Raw genomic sequence first — 20571 nt, forward strand, 5'->3', positions numbered from 1 at the left:
GGTAATCTCCTTTGATCAGTAAACAAGGAAAAATTATAGAAGATGCTAGGAAATCATCTCAATAATCTTAATGTAGTACTAAAACTGGTTTGGTTTTTTTTGAGTAGTCTAAATTTTCAGAGGTGATTTTTGAAACTATTCACAAAGAGATACTTAGAACCTTGGCATTAAAATACATGAATAGCAAAAATTCTGTGCAAAGTACATATTTTGTTTATGCATGTGAAAAATGCGAAGATTTAGTAAATGGAACGACTGTTCACAAAATGCTTTTGATTTATTGCTGTATATACCACAGATCCGTATCACTTATTCTTACATTATTTTATTCAAAAACTTGTATGAACCATGAGTTGGCATGTTGTAGAATACTGAAAAGGCATTAATCAACCTAAATAAACAAGTACATAGATTTATCTAACAACTATGAAGTAGTTAATAAATTTTTAGCAATTTTATTATAGAAAAAAAGGTCCAAAAGAGTAGTGCTTAATTATCTGGACTCCTCTGTGCTGGGCTCTCTTTTGATTGTATTAATGAAGCAGCTGGCCCATTGTTTCTCTTTAATTCCTCTATTGTTTTAAGAATATGTCACAGCTCTTTATTCTTTTATCAGGTGCTGTGCAGGAGGATCCACACAATACCTCATATTCCTACTGTATTTGCCAATGCACAAAGAAACCTCCAAAGCATTTTTCAAAGAAGGGGCACACATAATTTATAAGTTCTGTTCCCTGTACCACTCTACTGTCAAAAATTTCAACAGTATTGGATTTGAATTAATTATAATTTTTTATTAAACAATGTGTCTACATATAGATATACGTACTTTATTCATGTCAGAAATTAGAGATCTGCCCAGTACCTTGTGTAGCACTGAACTGGCATTCATTAAGCTGATTCGTCACAGCCTTATGGGTGAGAAGCAGGAAGAACCCAAATATGAAGATCCCATCGTATTGTGATGTGTAAATTCTCCTTAAATGCTTAACCTGTGCAGCAAAGGAGGGAAGATAATAAATTAACTCCAACCTCTAGTACCATAACTAAAAAATCATCATCGTTTAAAAATTGGAGTATTTCATTGGGTGAGGAAGGTTTATTTCCATTTACAGCTTCTGGAAGTCACTAAAAGTCAGTCTGTTGTTTAAATACATTCTGATAGTCTTTTGATCCTTTTTGCAAAAAAGATGTGTGTACAGGAAATGAGCTATTATGTTGTTGCAGCAATAGAATCAAATCCAGTAAGCACAAATTTTACAACACTGAAGCAGTACTTCTGAATTAGCTGGCACTGAAAATTTGGTTTAACAGAAAATGCCATTGATTTCTGAAACTTCTGTGAAAGATGTATGCAATTTCTTTGTCAAAAAACTAGAGTCAAATGGTTCTGCAAGGAAATCTGACTGATAAAAAAGACAGGAAAACTGGGCTTGCCTTTGAAAGTGTGTTTATTCTGTTGTTATGCTGTTTTCATCCATGAAAAAATAGCTGCACTTCCTTCCATGAAAGAGCTGCACTCAGTGGAAATGTTGTTTTTAGCTACTTGCTTTCTTAACTCACCTATTGTAAAAGCAATGGTCTCAGTCAAGAGGCTTTAGGGTTCCATTTTTAAGCCCTTTTTTCCCAGTGGAGTTAGCAGAGGAATCTATCCCTAAATAGTTGGGGTTTTTTTCAGATTGACCCACAGACCACAAATGATGACTCCTTAAAGGTCTGCAAAAAATAAGTGGAAAAAAAAAAAAAAAAGCCTTCCATCAGAAGGCTCACTGTACTGGTCTGTGTCTTCCCTGAAAGTATTGTAGGTTTCTGAGAATCAAAATGAGTGAAGGGCCATTGCCAAATTGCTGGTTCCAAATATGATAGTACAGGTCACTTTGTTTTACAAAGAAATTCAAATGTAGAGGGGACAAAAAAAAGAGCTGGTTTGGTTGGTTTTTTTTAAAGAAAAAAAAGCAAGTTCCCCTTGTATTTTAGATGTCTGCCCTACATAAAATAAAGTTTTGTATTAGCATGCATATCTATCACTGCAGTACTCCTTATTCTGAATACAGAAGATAGAGTATTACAGCATCTAAATACGATTTAATTGGTTCAATTTACTATATATTTTTTATACTAAGTGTGGTTCCATATCTTGATGAGCCCAAATGCAGTTGGGCTTGTGGTTTACAGCATTCTATTGCTTGCATTTTATTATTTTTACAAAACAAATGTCCATAGTCATAGAGATAAATTAGAAAAAATTGTGCAAACATGACACATCGCTAAGATTTTTCCAGCATGCTATGTAATTATTAACCTGATTTTTGCCATTGAAAGAACCCGTGAATTACAGATAGCACGGATGAAGTTAAATGCTTTTATAGTAGATACATTTTGCTTATACAGTATTCTATAGGTATGGACATACAATATAATTGAAGCTTTGTCAGCTCTGTAGCCTAGCAACAGATAATACTGTTAGGTTACTGAATCGCTCCTGGTTGACAAGTAGGGAGTATTTTTGTGTTTATCATGTTTGCTAATGATGGGATCCTTTCCAAAAGGCTTGTCTTAATCTTAATTAGAGTTTATCAGCAGAGGTCTGCATGACATTGTGCAGACACTGATTTCATAAATAATAAAAAGTGCAAGTGAAAAATTTGGCAGGAGAAGAAGATATTTAAGACTGTTGATTCTTGTAAGAGCAGCATGAATTTCCAAAATGTAATCAAGTTTGAACTGTGACTCTATTCTTTATTATCGAAACTTGCAGTACACTCCACTGCAGTTTTGACAGCAATTATGAGTATGATTTATAAGCTTCCTGTTAGGAACCAGATCTGTTTGCACAAGAATCTTGATCATAAACATTACAAAGAACAGTAAGTCCACAGTTTTTCAGGGACACCAAGACCTTAATTTTTCCTTTGCTTAAAAAGTTGGTTTGTTGGTTTATTGTTTTGGTTTTTTTGTTTGTTTTGTTTTGTGGTGTTGGGGGTTTTTTTCAAGCAGCAGAAATATTTGCAGTGAAAGATGCAGACAGAGAAGAGAATCCTGAAATAACCTTTCCATTTGGTGGAAAATCTGAAGTTATCAGGAAGCTGTTTCAGTGCCTAATCCATTTGATAAAGAACTCATGTCAATGCAATTGGAATGTAATTTTTTACTGTAGTTTTCACAACGTGATATTCTTTAACTTGCCCAACTTTTGATGATTCAATGAGAATTTCTAATTCCAAAATGAAGTAGAAAAAGAATTCAAATGAATTCATAGTGTTTAGTACATTTTTATTCTCTTCGTCTGAGAAGAGACAATAAATTGCAGGCTCAATAAATTTAATTTCAAACTCACAGAGTTAAAAGTAGGCTTGTAATGAAAACAGCTTTCCAGTGTCACAAGCTTTCTGGTATTTCAAAAACCTCCCATCAGCACTTGAACAAGAGTAAGACTTTTCTTAACTCACCATGTAAAACAAGACCCTATTCAGCATAAAGGTACCCATTACAGGCAAGAAGAGGTCCAAAATTATGAGTTCTTTTCTGATCACTGTGTCTCGTAGGTCTGGGAAACTTGGCCTGGTAAAGCTTTGTTAGTAACATTTTACCCCGATAGTCTTTTTCTGACAAAAGGAACAATTGTTCATAAAAATTTTAGCCACCTTACTTAGGACTTCATCTCTTAAATAATAGGCCTTTATGTTCCCTTATAAAATCTCCATGTCTTTGCAAATATTTCAGGCAAACATCTTCCTGTCTCCTTCTCCATTGCCACCAGTACTTGGCACAGACTTCCTTCTTATTCTTTTGAAAATCTGTCATTAACACTGACCTTTGCTTTATGAAAAGATGTGTTCCTGAGATATTACTCTGCATGTGTCAGTTGTGTCTTAGCTTATAGAAACCAAGAACTTTTTTCCTGTTTTGTAACCACCACCTGTAAGGAAGCCCCAGTCCCTGACAAGGGTGCCTAGACAGCATAATAATTCATGCGATGGTCATGATTGGAACTTCCTATTAAATTTGTAAGCCTCTGCCAGCTTCTCCACAAGCCATTTCCCTAATTACTCAGTAGAAGGCTCAAGGTGACTTCTCTTCCACTGTTTTTCTGCTGTGCATGAAGGCCATCATCTTTGCATTCACTGCATTAAGGGGAAAAAAGTTGTTTGCATCTTTCAGAACAGCAGTGGGTGCCTTGCCATGTGCAAACAAGTGAGAAACAGACAAGAGGGGACTGTGCTGAGTCCTGTGCCTGTGGGTGATTTGCTGCAGAGATGATATACTGCATCTTTTGGGAATTATCAGCGTAGCCAAACACAATAACATGTAATGATGAAAACATGGATGTCTGTGTCATGATCACTTACATGCCTCATTTTCTATAGAGTGGGATAGAAGAAATAAAAATAACAGTGTAATTTTTGTATCTGAATCCTGTTGTATGGAAGGTTTGTATTCAAATGCAGGAGTGGATTAAACATTGGAACTTCTGATTTCCTTTAATAAGCCAAGCTAGAGATTGTTGTTCTTCCAAAGCTGCCACAGGTCCCACTCATCTGTGCCTGCTGTAGGTGTGACAGCCTCCAGGAGCTGGGTGGAGCAGGCAGCTGAGGTCACTGCTCCCTTCAGCTGTCGGAGTTTAATCTGCTGCTGGACATGAGTCAACACCCTGAGGAGCTCTAACACCAGGAGTCTGAGTCAGCCTTTTAGCTGATCCAGACTGATTGCAGCTGGAGACCCAGTAATCAACTACACTTTCTCCCCCACCCCTCCAAGGGTACAGTATGTCAGGATGTTTGCTGGGATAGAAAAAGTCTTGGTACTTCTACAGTGACATGTTTTTGTTTTATTAAAAAAGACAGTGAATAATACAGTCTATGAAGAACTCTTTTCTGTATTGAAATATACGAAAACATATTGGTTGATTATTACATCACTTGTGTATAAATAAGGTAGAAGTCCCTGTTCTTTCCAGAAAATGAACTGTGTGGTGTTTGCAGTGCCCAGTTTCAGGTTCTCAAATTGCAGAATGTATATCATGTAATTTTATCTACAAGAATACTGGAGTACTTAAGCCTGGTTCTCTCTTGAAGAGGTTTTATACCAGTTTAAATCTGAAGGCTTCTGTATGTTTACCCTTGACTTATATCAGGCAATAAGTCAGACTGTGCTCTTTAAATGTTTGAATTCCTGCTTGGGCGTTAGGATTCTGCCTCTGTAGACATTTATGGCGCTATCTTCACTTTTGATCTTCTTATTGTCTAGAGGAAATTACTCAGATTTGCACCATTTAATGCTGTTGTTCTAGAGGGTAGTAAACCTTCCTGTGCTTTGGTCCCATCACAGTAAATTGTTTGTAAACTTTGAAGCCACCTTCAGCTGCTGTATTACCAAGGGGTGCATAGAAATACACTTTTGCTTTGAAACTTTTACACCACTTTGAGGTCTGGAAGCTTAGCTTTATTTTTCCACTGAAACACATTGTCAGTGACGCTGTTTTGTTTGCTCATCTTTGAAAGCTAATAGACTAGTTTAATTAATTGTCCAAGATTTCTCTAAAACAATGTCCTAATTCTTCCATTTAGCTGTGGCATATCATACACTGTTGTTATCTCCTCCACCAGATTTTTGCAACAAGTTGTTTTAAAACTATAATCTCTTTGAGGGGAAAAAATGAAGTGCAGTTGAAAAGGCAGTTATGCCGAAAGATAAACACAGCAATATTACTTATCAAAATGAGTACAGTTTTTGCCTGCCTAATGAATACAACATATAGCTTTTTCTATATATACAAAACCTGAGCGAAAAAAAAGCTTTATAACATGTAAAGTATGCAACGTTATTTCAGGCATAACTGTATTGGATATGTATCTAGGCCTGAGAGTGTAGATAACACAATATAAGTGCTTTGGCTGTCTAAACATGTTAAATAAATGAGCATTCACTATCGCATTCAAATACATTAGTAGATGTACTCGCATAGTTAATTTTCTTTTTAATGCACTACACGTGACATTTGCAGCACAGAGCTATAGTGTATCTTACTGTTTGATGAAAGTTCTTCCACCTCCCCCCCCCCTTTAAACAAACCTTTATTTGAATAAGCCTTTATGAAACAGATCTTTGGCATATCTTCTTTTCAGGAAGTTCAGTCAGTGTAAGCAGAGATAAAGCAGTCATGTTACGAAGAATATTACATAAGGGAAGATTTTTTAGAGAAAGGGTGGCAAACATAAGGGAGGGGAAGAATGCCCTTAAGAGGAAATCTTGATTTTTTTCTTGCAGCTGTTTGGCTTTATTGTGCTGGGATTCCAAATGTCCAAAATAAAACACATAAATATATAGAGGAAGTTTGGTGAAAAGTAATTATAAGAAAAATGCTATATGAAGTATTTTCACCTATATCTTGATTTTTACAATGCTAGCATTTTGGGGAAAAAATGAAAAATTAAAATTAATAGTCATACTGCAAATAGGATAAGTATCGTCAAATTGTTACACATTGAAAATTCCTACACTGATGGCAGGAAGACTGAAAATAAAAATTACTTGCCTCTTTACCTTGAACAAGCCATAGAAATTTGAAAAAAGAGTGTGAAGATAAGGCACTGATGTTTTAAATTCTGGAATCTGATATCGTCAATTAAATCTTTCTGCTTTTATGTTTCCTGTAGGAGGGCAGCTTTGGTGTACCACAACCAAGGCCATCTCAGAGGGTGAAGAGCTGATTGCCTTTGTTGTAGATTTTGACTCAAGGCTGCAAGCTGCTAGTCAGATGACTCTCACAGAAGGGATGTATCCTGCACGCCTGCTGGACTCCATACAACTGCTCCCTCAACAAGCTGCAATGGCATCTATTTTGCCTACAGCTATTGTGAACAGTAAGTAGTGAATACTATTCTCTGTTGTTTGTGTTTTTTTTGAAACAGCAGTGCTTTGTGGCTCACAGGAAGAGCTTATACAGCGAGAGTGTATTCAAGACCACAGAAACCACATGACTTAACCCCCACAGATCGAAGCCTGCTTTTGTTCCCCCATCATCTCAGATGAACTCACAGAGATAAAAGGAGGAAGAAGGATGGTCTGGTGGCTGGGCTCTGTGAGAGCCTCACCCAGAGTATCTGATCTGCCCTTGAGTGGAGGTTCTGTGATCTGCTCCCAGAGGCACTATGATCAGAAACTGTTAAAAAGGTAGATAAGATAGGCCTGTTAGCTCACAAGTCAAGCCTCTCTTGCTCAAGTAAGCAGGTTGCTTAGAGCTGCAGCTTCTGGAAATAATTTGTGATACTCAATGGAAAAGAAAGAACACACTTCTTCAGTGACTGTTTCAAAATACAGTGGAGGTCATGCCTCACAGCAACCCTGATTTATTGTAGTATCTCCACTCAATGTTGCTGCTTAAGAATGTTTTTACACCCTCTGGGCATCACTAGACCCTATCATGGACAAAACACAACATGTAGTTAAATGCTGTCCTTAGAGAGGAGGCACATGAGTACATTAAGTCAGTTCCCGAACTGTGACAGTTCAGCTGTAATTAAATTTGATTATTCTATTTTTTTTTAATTACTCCTTTTTACCTTTATACAGCCATATTTCCTCATTGTCCTCTCTAAGTACTTTTTGAATACATTAGCTCTTACCATGAACCTCACCAGTCATCACTTAGTCCCATTGCACATCCTTGTCTCTCAGCACTTTGAAAGCATTTACATTTAGATCACATGTTGGTACACTTCTTGCTTGTGGTTTGTAAGTATTTTAGTTAGTTATAGTGAACACATATTGCAGGTGTGGATGCACATGGCAAGGATGTGATCTGCCTCTTCTGTGGCAACTTATCTAATCCCATGTTTTCCGTTTTCTTCTCTTTTTTTTCAATTTTTTAAAATTATTATTAAAATTTTTTTTTTTTTTTTGTATAATTGCTTATTTTCTGAGTACACAGAATAATAGCTCGTAGCACGTAATAGCTACACATAGCCCGGTTTAAGAGATAAAACTTAAAATGCCCAAATCATCCAAGTTCTCCCTTCCAGAGGATGAGTTGGCAGCAACCTCAAGCCCTTTAGCTAAGCACATTCATTTTTACCCCAGCAGTGGGGTTGCTGTGAGCTGACATACCTGTTCACCAGGTATTAGCACTGTACAGGACCTTTCCAAAAGAAGGTGTCAGAAGCCCCTGAAGTGGACCACCAAGTTAGGGCAGATCAGTGTTTATGGCCAACAGCTGCAAGGAAGCCACCAGGGATGAGGTTACTAAGCATAAGGAGCAAAGACTCATTCACAGCTTCCTGCAGCTGAGGGTATATTTTTGTGCGGATCTACACAAGGCTGGCTCTGGGCTTTGGCAAAGTAATCAGATTTCTACAGCATCAAATTTCTGGAAACACTTTTGCTGCCAGTGCTGTCTCCTGCAGAGCCCTGTAAAGCCTTGCTGTTCATTGCTTCTTCTGCTGCTAAGAGAAGTTTAAGTTTATAGAGCACCAGCTCTTGCTTCACCAGTTTAGCAGCAGCTCTGAGTAATCAATGCCCTTAACTCCAGGAGGCTGCTGAAGTAGCAAGTCTCACTTTTCAGAACCTTCCATCCTAGTTCTGACTCTGCCTCTGACCAGGCAGGGCTGTTGCCACATTTCATTGTTGAGTGAAATTCAGTTTCTCCATTAAAGTTTTGAGATTGATGTGAGCCCAGTAATATGATCAACGCATCTCTAGATGTATAGTGAGACATCTCTTAACCATTATTTTGCTAGATCTCTGACAAAAAAACCTTCCAACAATTTCTAGAAAAATGAAGGGGGCCTAGGGGCTTTTGCAATGTTTCCCAACATTTTCTATTTGAAAAATCATTTTGGAATACCACCTTTGACTCATGCAGCTTGAACTTAAATGTTTCGTTTCCTGAACTGATCCATGGAAATATTTGGAAACCATGCATTGAAGCAAATCAAAATTTTATAATTTTTTGTAAGAATTATAGCATTAACTTTGAGTAGTCTTTATCTATTTTGCATCACTTTGGGGGAGCGATAGTTTTAGATCCCATATATATACATTGTTCTCTCTGGAACTGCATCCTCTCACTGTGTTAAACTCCTCAAATGGGTTCCTCTGCATGGCATGTAATGGGAGTCACATTCACCATACATAACTGGAGCATAACTGGATTGTCCAGGCTATCTAACCCATAGGAAATAAAGATTTGACTTCAAGTCAAATTCATTAAGATAATAAGAAAATGAAGTTCTGTGATGGAATGCAATCAAATGGATTCAGATAGGACATGTTGCCCTACCAGAATTTCCTATTACTACTGTTGGACTTTCCTTCTGTGAAAACCTCAATGTTCAACTTTTTTAACCCATTTGATGTCAGCATTCACAGGAGAAAGATATTTCAAATTATGCAAGCTGTGTCAGTAATGTTTTAATAGTATATACTGGAATACTAACTGCTCCAATAAATGGTTTTGTGTGTCTTAAATTAATGCACAATTATTCACTGGCAAAGGGAAAAATAAAAACTGGTAGTGGTGAAAATATTTTATGCAAATTAATAAGCATAGAAATAGACAAACATTAACAATGCAGTCAGAGAAGCAAACTAAGCAATGTAAATTTTGTCTACATTTGTAGGTATTTAACACGTAAAGGACTCATTCATTTCGGTGGGTTGGAGAGTTCATCTTTCCTCACCCAAAAGAATTAGAAGAGAGCAGTTGTCTTAAACACATCAATATTTGAAAAGTAAACTTTCATAAATTATAATTAATTAGATCAGCTGCGCAAACCATGTATTTCAGAGCAGCCAACCATTCTTCAGGACTGAGTTAATTGCAGTTGCTAGTTGGTTTTGCATTCTGATGCCAGAGGGAATTTTGATGTTTAGCAAGATGTGTTTGGATGTTGACTGCTATTGCCCTGTCTGTGATGCTGAGGTCAGCTGGCACAGTCTGGCTGCACTCATAGTGTATCCTCTCCTAGTCTCATGAAAATGTGAGAAGTGTCCAGACCAGTTTTAGGGAATGATCCTAGGCCAGTGGCTACTCCTGAACTGTATGCAGGAGTGCATACAGTCTTATTTGACTTAATGGAAAAGTGTGGAAGAGACCATTCCTGTGATTTAACAACACAAACAAGAAGTTCCAGTGCTTCAGATTGGCCCATGTCATTTACTAGTCAATCTACTAGTGAAGATGCATCCTAAAGCAATGGGATTTCTTCCCTGTTCTCTGATAGGTGGCAAGTTCAGTTTTCAGAAGGATCAAACAGGTCTTTTTTCTTTCTGAGACACATACTCAGTGTGTACTGTGTAGATATCCTTCTGACAGGATATTTACAACCAAATATCTATCTGCTCTGTGTAAATACACAAAGTATTTACAGTAGTCGTTATTACTCTTCATATGAGTAAAGTCTGTATCCTTCAGTACATGATCAAAATGCCTACTCCCTCTGCTGCTGGCAAGCACTCTGTGCAACCTCTGCATTGTCTTCCCCTCACAGAGGGTGCTGACCCTTTGGGATAGAAGACAATGAAAAATTGCATTATTCTTAGAGAATACGCTTTTGCCTAGTGAGAAGTGGAACAGAAACAATTTACCAGAGAGGACAAAATTATACTGGAAATTTTAACTTCTAATATTAATAACAACAGGAACCTGGGAAATAAACATTCTGCTAAGTGGAATATTACATTCAACACTGTAGGATCTCAAGGAAAGGTAATCTAGTCAGGCCTCCTGGATATCAAAGCAAAAGGATTTTACAGGAATAGCAGCATAAGCATTCTGAAAACATACATTCTTCAAAATGATCTGCAATTAGCACTCAGAATTTCTAAGGCTCAATGTTGGAAAGACTTGTGCACAAATAATAAAAAGCACAATTGAAAGATGTCTTCTACTGAGTAGTGGTTTATTGGAAATGCAGCTTATTTCTTGAATTAGTAATTATATTAACAACAAACCATTTCATTTTATTTTTTAGATAGTTGGACATCAAAAATTTCTAGCTTTTTTTTACTATTTTTAAAATTTTCTAAAAAACAGCTGCCTCTAACATTCAGTCTCTCACCTTCAAGTGACATTCTAATAAACCCGTGTCTCTGTTTTCAATATTTTACTGAATAAGCATGCATTTAATGGGAAAGTGAGGGGAATTAATCCAGCTGTGCTAATTGGTTGGCAGTGAGTGCTCTGTGGCTAACTTGCACCTGGTTATATTTGCTTGCAGAGGACATATTTCCTTGCAAATCCTGCGGCATTTGGTATCGAAGCGAGCGGAACCTGCAGGCTCATCTCATGTATTACTGCAGTGGGAGGCAACGAGAGGGGCCTCAGCTGCCAGAGGAGAATGAAGATAGTGCTCAGCAGATATCCAGTGTCTGCCCCTTTCCACAGTGCACCAAAAGTTTTTCTAATGCAAGAGCTCTGGAAATGCACCTAAATTCTCACAGTGGTGAGTATATTTTCCCATGTCATCTAGATTTAGCTATTTGAAGAATTATTCACTATGGACACTCTCTAAATACATGCAAGTATTGGGTGTAGATGCTACCAAAATGTCAACTGTTTCTGACAGGCAATCAGTATCATTTATTTTACCTACTAATCCTCTGTTGAATGCTGTCTTTCTCTTAATATGTGTATATGTTCATGCAGGCTGCATTTCTGTACTGGTGAAGGTATGCACAGGAATCCAGATGCTGTTAGGCTGCTGCTCCTTGGTCTCTTAGTGATGGAATCAATTACTGCAGTATTCCATTCACCAAACTAGACTACAATCTCTACCTACCCTGTTTTGCTGCTCCGCAGAGTAATGTACAGCATCAGAGAGCAAGTCCTTCTGAAATAAGATCTTAGGGTCCTAGGATAGGTTTCCTTAGGCTTTAAGGATCAGCATCTGCAAATCTGTGTGCTTTTCCCAGGATACTTTTTTCATAAAACCTTCTCATTTCTTAACAATATTCTTTCCCTCTGTATAAATATAAAATGGGAACAGTATTTTCTTTCTATATGTTGTTAAAATTACATATGATATACATCATATACAATGATATACAGAAAGTGGAATTCCAAAATTCTTGACATTAAAAATCTAGAAATTGGCAGAAATTCTATCTCTCCCTGAAAATCCTTTGATTATGCTGTTTGAATTAAGGCTGGAAACACAAGTTGCAAGTTTGCAGAGCATTCAGCATTATAGTTTTCAGTAGCAGAGAAAACCTAAAAATAGAAAATACTGCATTATCAGGTTATGCCTGTATTGAATATTGAATATTGTGTCCAGTTCTGGGCCCCTCAGTTCCCGAAAGACCTTGAAATGCTTGAAAGAGTCCAGCGTAGAACAACCAAGATGGTTAAGGGAGTGGAACATCTCCCTTGTGAGGAAAGGCTGAGGGAGCTGGGGCTCTTCAGCTTGGAGAAGAGGAGACTGAGGGGTGACCTCATCAGTGTTTATAAATATGTAAGGAGTGAGTGCCAGGAGGATGGAGTAAAGCCTTTCTTAGCAGTGACTAGTAACAGGACAAGGGGAAATGGTTATAAACTGGAGCACAGATGGTTCCATATGAATATTAGGAAGAATTTTTCCACTATGAGGGTGACAGAGCACTGGAACAGGCTGCCCAGGGAGGTTCTGGAGTCTCCTTCCCTGGAGACATTCAAAGCCCACCTAGATGCATTCCTACGTGACCTCCTGTAGGTGACCCTGCTCTGGCAGAGTGGGTTGGACTACATCATCTTTTGAGGTCCCTTCCAACTTTCTATGATTTCTATGACTGTCTAGTGTAGAGAGCTGAGTCTAGAAAGAGGCAAGGGGACTCTTGTTAAATGAACAGTGTGAAGGATACTCATGTGTGTTTTATTCACAGAAGAAAGCCTTATTCAGCAGCAGCATAAAACTGCTGGGGGAGTCAGAATCTAATCTGTAGACTTGGTGAAGTGAAAAATGTTCCTCTAATACTTGGGTAGCAATTAAAAATGTAGAAGGTATCATTTTGCCTTGGAGAAATTTGGTACCTCCCAGAGCAGGACTAGAGAAACTTCCTTATGTAGACAACACTTAGCCATTCATTTAGTGGTCAGATCTTTTTGTGCTTCCAGATCTTAACTTCTGAATACCAGCCTATTGCCATTTTCTGTCTCTTGCCTAGCAAATATTTCACTGTTCAGTGAACCAGTGTAACAGTAGGAGCAGCTTCAACATGAGCAGGTGAATGCAGCCCAGCATGTCTTACAGCCTAGTAATTAAAACTGTGTACACTTGGAAGATAACAGATTCATTTCTCCCTAGTAGAGGAAAATTCTGAATTTTTGCTGTTGTGTAAAAAGGTTGCTTCAGCTCTTTGCATTAAGTGAAATACTTTTGGCTTAGGTGTCAGGAGGGTTTTCAGCCATGAGCTGTGGTTGTCCCTGTCTCTTGCAGTCTAGAGATGACTATCTGTGTTCCTTGAAAGACAGAGTTGTGAGATCCTGCTGAATTTCCATTTAGAATCTTTAGGAATTTCTTGGATCGGAGGCTAAAACTCAGGTCTTCCCCTTCTTTTTAATGATAGATAAACATTTCAGTGATTTTCACTCTATTCCAGATCCTGTCAATCTTCATTTTTCTATGCAGATTATCACAAGTTATAACAGCTTCTGCATTAGGAATGAAACATTCCTTTTCCAAATGCCCTGTAAAATAAGGCTGTACTTGCTTCAACTTCTGTCACCATACCTGCTGGAGGCTGTAGCAGACCCACACTACAGGAGCACAGAGCCCTAACTGAAATGCAAAGTCTGTAGAGTCACTCCACTGTGACTGTGATTTTCCAAATCACATGATTTGGAAATGTATGAAACATCACCTCATGACAGTGGAGGAGCTAAAGCTTCACATGGCGTCCTGGTGAAAAAGCTCCTGCCAGGGAACAAGCTCTGATTACAGTGCTGTGGGTCTCCTCGACTCTATTCTGGCCTTTGAGGCTAAGAGTAGCATGGGAACACTGGTGCTAGGGTAGAACTGAGTACCTGCAGGTACAACAGAATTACATTCCCCAGATGGAGTCTCAGAATTCTTACAGCTTTATATTGTCTGACTGCCACAAACCTAGTTTACCTGACCAAGGCATAGTATGTGTGTGTTGGCACGAAAAATACCCATTTTACGTTCCAAGCATCATCTCTACCAATATTTTTTCAGTTTGTATTGTTTAACAGTAAGAGTTTGTGTTGTTACAGAAGATAAATTTGTTTAAAGCATTTTCAGTTTCAAAATACCATGAAACATGGGGAGGGTATTTATTGTTTCAGTGGTTACTGTAAGATAGCTTTGAATGTACTATTCTTGGTAGGGAAAGCTGTAGTGATGTCATGAGGAAAAGGTGTTGTATTACAGCAGTAGTTGCCTACGGCCATTATAAGTGGAAGATAAAATGTTGGTGAAGCCACATCTTACTCCTCCTCCTCCCATCACAATGAATGCAATCTCATCAGTCCTTTCTGATGAGGATAGATCTTTATATCCCCAACTCATGCAGGCAAAGAGCTGAACATCAATAAAGCTCAAAATGCTACTTCTGCTTTCTCTGTGGGTTTAAGGCATCCTAGAGTTCGAGGGCTGTATGTCAAGCTGCACCACAACTTTGTGTTTCTTGACTTTCGTGAATTTTCTGTGCTTCAAAATTTCCAGTGATTGTGTATGGGGAACATTATGTCTCCTTTAGTTAAAACTGCAATTTCTAAGACATTTTCATTTAGAATAAGTCCAGTCTATTTTTATCCTTTCCCTTGTTCTTTCTTTCTTTCCCCTCATCTCTGCTGAATGCATGTGGATACTAAAGCTATCCAGAGAAGTCTGGGACTATCCTCTAGCAGTTCGAGGATAGAAAGTTTGAACCAATTCAAGTATTTTCAGGGTGACTAATATCCCATCAGAAGAAAATGAGTTATTCTCACTCTGTTTGTACCTTCTGTGCAACTGATTTCTCGGTATGTTTCATGAAATGCAAAGCGGTCACTTTATTTTATATTTTGCTTGTCTTTTCTGTAGGAGTGAAAATGGAAGATTTTCTCCCACCCGGAGCTAGTCTGAAATGCACAGTTTGTACTTACACTGCAGACTCAGTGATTAACTTTCATCAGCACCTGTTCTCCCATCTTACTCAAGCTGCCTTTAGATGCAATCACTGCCATTTTGGCTTCCAAACTCAGAGGGAGCTACTGCAGCACCAAGAGTTACATGTCTCTGGCAACAAAATTCAAAGGGAAAGTGACATTGAACACTCTCCAAGTGGTAATGAAGAAGGTTTACAGCCAGCAACGGACCTATTGAGCAGAAATGATGTTCCCCAGAGCCAAAAGACCATGCAGACTAAAGATGCAAGTTCTGATACAGAGCTTGATAAATGTGAAAAAAAGGCTCCGCTTTTCCTTCCAAACCAGAGACCAGAAACCCAGCCTGCAACAAATAAGCAGAGTTTTTCATACACTAAAATAAAATCTGAACCATCCAGTCCAAGACTTGCTTCGTCGCCAGTTCAGCCTAGTATTGGTCCTTCTTTCCCAATGGGACCTTTTCTTTCCCAGTTTGCTTTTCCCCAGGACATCACTGTGGTTCCTCAGGCTTCAGAAATACTGGCCAAAATGTCTGAACTCGTCCACCGAAGACTAAGGCATGGAAGTAGCAATTATCCTCCTGTAATTTACAGCCCTTTGATGCCCAAAGGGGCTACATGTTTTGAGTGTAACATAACTTTCAATAACTTGGACAACTACTTAGTACACAAAAAGCATTATTGCAGCAGCCGATGGCAGCAGATGGCAAAGTCACCAGATTTTTCCAGTGTTCCAGAAAAAATGCCAGAAGCTGTAAGCCCCAGTAATGGCCAAAGCTCTATAAATATCCTGAATGCAGCTCCTCACACATCAGATCCAGAGAATCAACTTCTGCAGACATCTTGCATAAACTCTTCCAGTGTTTTAGATTTGATTGGGCCAAACAACAAAAGTCACGAAAAAGACTTTACAGCACAATCTAAAAAGTTGTCAGCTGCAAGCAATGGTGATGAGAAGATAAACGGAAAACCTTCTGATGTGAAGAATCCCAGCGCTCCTTTAGTAGAAGGGGAGAGTGATCCTAACAAGACCACATGTGAAGCCTGTAATATTACTTTCAGCAGACATGAGACCTACATGGTCCACAAGCAGTATTACTGTGCCACTCGCCACGATCCCCCATTGAAGAGATCTGCTTCCAACAAAGTGCCTGCCATGCAGCGAACGATGCGCACCCGGAAGCGAAGGAAGATGTACGAGATGTGCCTGCCAGAGCAAGAGCAAAGACCACCACTAGTCCAACAGAGATTTCTGGAAGTGGCTAATCTTGGCAATCCTTGTACATCTACTCAAGAGTCAACAGAGGGCCTTGGAGAATGTTACCATCCACGGTGTGATATCTTTCCAGGAATAGTCTCAAAGCATCTGGAAACGTCACTGTCTATTAACAAGTGTGTTCCAGTTTCTAAGTGTGATACCGCCCACTCCGCTGTCTCTTGCTTGGAGATGGATGTGCCAATAGATCTCAGTAAAAAATGCTTACCCCCGTCAGAGAGGACGTCCACATCTCCCAAAAGGCTACTGGACTACCATGAGTGCACAGTATGCAAGATTAGTTTTAACAAGGTAGAGAACTACCTGGCTCACAAGCAGAATTTTTGCCCTGTCACTGCCCATCAGCGTAACGACCTGGGACAGCTCGACAGTAAGGTGTTTCAAAACCCAGAAAGTGAAAGAAACAGCCCAGACGTCAGTTATGAAAGAAGCATAATCAAATGTGAGAAAAATGGAAACTCCAAACAGTCCTCTCCTAATGGAAACTTATTTTCAACACACTTAGCAACACTTCAAGGACTAAAAGTCTTTAGTGAAGCAGCCCAGCTTATTGCTACAAAAGAAGAAAACAAACATTTGTTTCTTCCACAATGCCTTTACCCTGGAGCAATAAAGAAAGCTAAAGGAGCAGATCAGCTTTCTCCATATTATGGAATAAAGCCAAGCGATTACATTTCTGGTTCTCTTGTCATTCATAACACTGATTTAGATCAAAGCACAAATACAGAAAGTGAGTCTCCTAAAGGCCAGGCACCTTCGAATGGTTGTGCTGTGCAGAAGAAAGAGTCTCTTCCACTACTGCCAAAAAACCGAGGCATGGTAATAGTTAATGGGGGACTAAAACAGGAGGAAAGACCTGCTGCAAACCCACAGCAAGAGAACATTTCCCAGAATCCTCCACATGAAGATGGGCACAAGTCTCCCTCTTGGATCTCTGAGAATCCCTTAACTGCAAATGAAAATGTCTCTCCAGCCATTCCTACAGCAGAGGAACAGTTGTCTAGTATAGCTAAAGGCGTGAATGGTTCTACCCAGGCCCCAACCAGTGGAAAGTATTGCCGACTGTGTGACATCCAGTTCAACAATCTTTCAAACTTTATTACTCATAAGAAGTTTTATTGCTCGTCACATGCAGCAGAACATGTCAAATGAAACAATCGGTCACCTTTGGTACCTGTGTTTAGCATATTGTTCCATACAGTCTAAAGAAAGCTGTTTGAATTACATCTGGACAATCAGGAGATATCTCTATTGCTGAGTTGAAGACTTAAAGGTGTAATTTCATTACAGTCCATTAGTAAAGTGTATTATTGGTGCCATTTTCAAAAATATTTATTTATTTTACCAGCAGTATTCATAGCTGTAGTTATGTTATTTTTTATTTAAAAAACTTTATATTAAAGTCATTTGTAATGTTATTGTATAGTTATTGTGTAGCACATATGGTTTGCACTGTATAGTAGATTTTAAAGAAAATAGTCACGAACAATACAGAAAAGCATTTTAGAAATAGCTTCAAAAGCACTTGTGTATCCTGATTTTTTTTTCTTATATGCTGTTGCAAATATATGTATATGCTAAAATATAACTTGCAAAGAAGTTTCAACTATGCTGTAAAGTTCGCCTTAAAATTTCAATTTTTTGAACAATTGGGCTCGGTTTGCACGTTATATTTTAGCAGATACAGTACCTTAGTCATTAGGCTTTGCATTTGTATGTAGCAGTATGTTTCTGTCCACTTTCTTAATCTGAAACGTACGTTAAATGAAGATGGCAATTTTTTTCTTGTATAGTACTTGTATTTTCTTTCGCTGATGCATCTCTGTCTCAATTTTTAAACCTTTGCTGTTAAATGCAATACTTTATAAAGAATGAACAAAATTACTGGAAGCAGTATTGTAAGTAATGAGGTCATATCAATCAGTTTTATCTTTTGAAAGGCACAGTCTAAAACAAAACCCTAAACTCAATGCTGCAATTATGAATCTAATTCATATATAAGATATATTTAAATATAAGAGTAGCAATACTGCAACTGGTGATCACAAAGATAATGTTCTACTTCTGATAGAAATAATTTCTCAACAAATGTTGTTACTATGCATGTATATGGATGGAATAAAATTCCAGATCATTGGAGAAGTTTGGCAGTACTTTCTTTAAATTTGTTTTATTTTGTTTTTCAAGGAGGATTTAGAGGTCACAAACTGTAAAGAGGCAGCTCTTAGGAACAGGGTAACATTGCCCACTCTTCAAGGGAAGCAAACAGAAAATGACTGCAAAGGACGCCTCCACTTTGAGGGAGTCCTTGCTGGTTAAGGTCACGAGTACAAAAAGTCTAAGACAACCTAATGAACTAAAACTTAAAATATGGAGATCTGAGACCATGAAGGCTGTTCTCTTTATTGGAGCTAAGGAAAATATATTTGCCCAACAGTACCACTGTATGTCAAAATCAGTGGAGCAATCTGCTTAATAATATCACTCGTATGATTTTTAAAGTGTTCAGTATTTTTATAGGAAAAGCATTATCATTCATTTAAATAGAACAGCAGTTTGGTCCCCTAATTCAATATAGAAATAATATTCAATAATTTCTGTTATATTAAAATCTAAAAAATTATTTTTTGTTAAATTGGAATCTGAAAGAATGCACAATTAATACCCTTCACTTGACTTCACTTCAGTGTTCTTTTCATAAAAATTTTGATACTATAAAAGTGACCAATTGCTGCATTATTCATCCTATGAATTTGAAAGCAAAGCCATGACCTGAATAGTCACATAAGCATCTATAAATAACTTAGTTCCTAGGAAAGCCAAAGAAACAACCCAGAACAAAATAGATAAAAGGATGGTACTTGTGCTATGCAGCCAGTTGAAGTCTAGAATAAGAGTATGCAGTACGACTGCCTTGCAATAACCCCATCCCTGTGTACTTTGAAACTGAATTAATCTTTTTTTTTTTTTTTCATTTGTAAGTGTAAGTACATGTGATCCAGTAGCAAAAATAATGAACACTTCAAGAACTATTATTAACAACTCTGATAGTTAGCTGGGATTTAAATATAGAACAAGAGTGCTTAAAATTGTACTAATTCTTGCTCTCAACAAAGGTAACAGATGTATACATTAATATCAGTAGGGACAGAATTGGTCCTACAGCAAATACTTTGGGTAATAAGACTCCTGAAGGAGAAAAAAACATTACACAGTGAGAATAAAACAGAAAAATCATTAATGATTATCAATTAAATATTTATTAGAAAATACCACACCACTATATCAAAGACTCCTCAGTGTTTGAGACAGGTGGTACATTCTGACCTTTTTGGTGGCAAACAATTTTTTTAAGATAGCCATCATACAAAATCGGTTTAAAGAACAAAGCCATTTCATCTGGGTTGAAATAAGCTAATTCAGAAAGATCTACATGCATAGACAAAAACTTTTTTACGTGAAGTTGATCAGAAAGCCACAGGCAGTATAATTTATGATTGCTGAGCTCTAGGGGTGCATTTAGACTCTGAGAAAGTAAAGAATATCAGAGTTACAGGGAATACCTCGATGAAAAGTGGTGCCAAAAGGGAAAAAACGTCTCCAAAACATTTCTGTTCTGTAACTGCTGAGAGTACCTGATACATGCCAGAGGTAAATCAAAGCTTGGCATGCGGCATTATATTCTTTGCACTGACTGCTCAAATTGCTTTCACACAACAGAATATACCTGGTAGCATTTTTAAGTCACCTATTTGTTTGACCAGTCACATTTTTGCAAGTTCAAAACAAGCACAATCTACTGATCTGTGGGTACAGAGGTACTCAATATTATAAAACATTTTACACACACTCAACCTGAGCAGCTGGGATTTCTGACATGTTCTAAACCTCAGTTACACCATCACACTCTCTGAAAGTAAAATGTTGTACTAAGTAGGTGGGTAGCAAATATAGATTACTGACATTTGATCTCTTATGCATTTGTTAAAAATAGGTAGTACTTTAAAAAGATAGATGCTCACATAATTGGGCTCAGGAACCATGTTCTTCCATAACTTTACACATTGTTTTCCATTTTTTCACTTTCTTTATTGCACGCATGTATTTTTTTTTTTAATTTGCTCATTTTAAATAAGGACATTAACACTTCAGGCAGACAGAAATCTCTCTCCTGTCTCTTAAACCAGTTTGCCCAGTAACTGCCTAAACCCAGC

The 20571-nt window shown here is 37.9% G+C and overlaps 1 protein-coding gene across 4 annotated transcripts in view; it reads left to right on the forward strand.

Moving 5' to 3' along the window:
• ZFPM2 (zinc finger protein, FOG family member 2) overlaps positions 1-18499 on the forward strand; it is a 307375-nt gene extending 288876 nt beyond the window's left edge. For all 4 annotated transcript variants that reach the window (XM_071738185.1, XM_071738186.1, XM_071738184.1 and 1 more), the window contains 3 exons: positions 6657-6863; positions 11217-11441; positions 15018-18499. In XM_071738185.1, coding sequence (XP_071594286.1) covers positions 6657-6863; positions 11217-11441; positions 15018-17509 — 2924 coding nt within the window. In that variant the 3' untranslated portion in view covers positions 17510-18499. The remainder of the gene's footprint in view (positions 1-6656; positions 6864-11216; positions 11442-15017) is intronic.
• The last annotated feature ends 2072 nt before the right edge of the window (positions 18500-20571 follow it).

The sequence above is a fragment of the Heliangelus exortis genome, chromosome 2 (assembly GCF_036169615.1).
Source record: "Heliangelus exortis chromosome 2, bHelExo1.hap1, whole genome shotgun sequence".
Lineage (NCBI taxonomy): Eukaryota > Metazoa > Chordata > Aves > Apodiformes > Trochilidae > Heliangelus > Heliangelus exortis.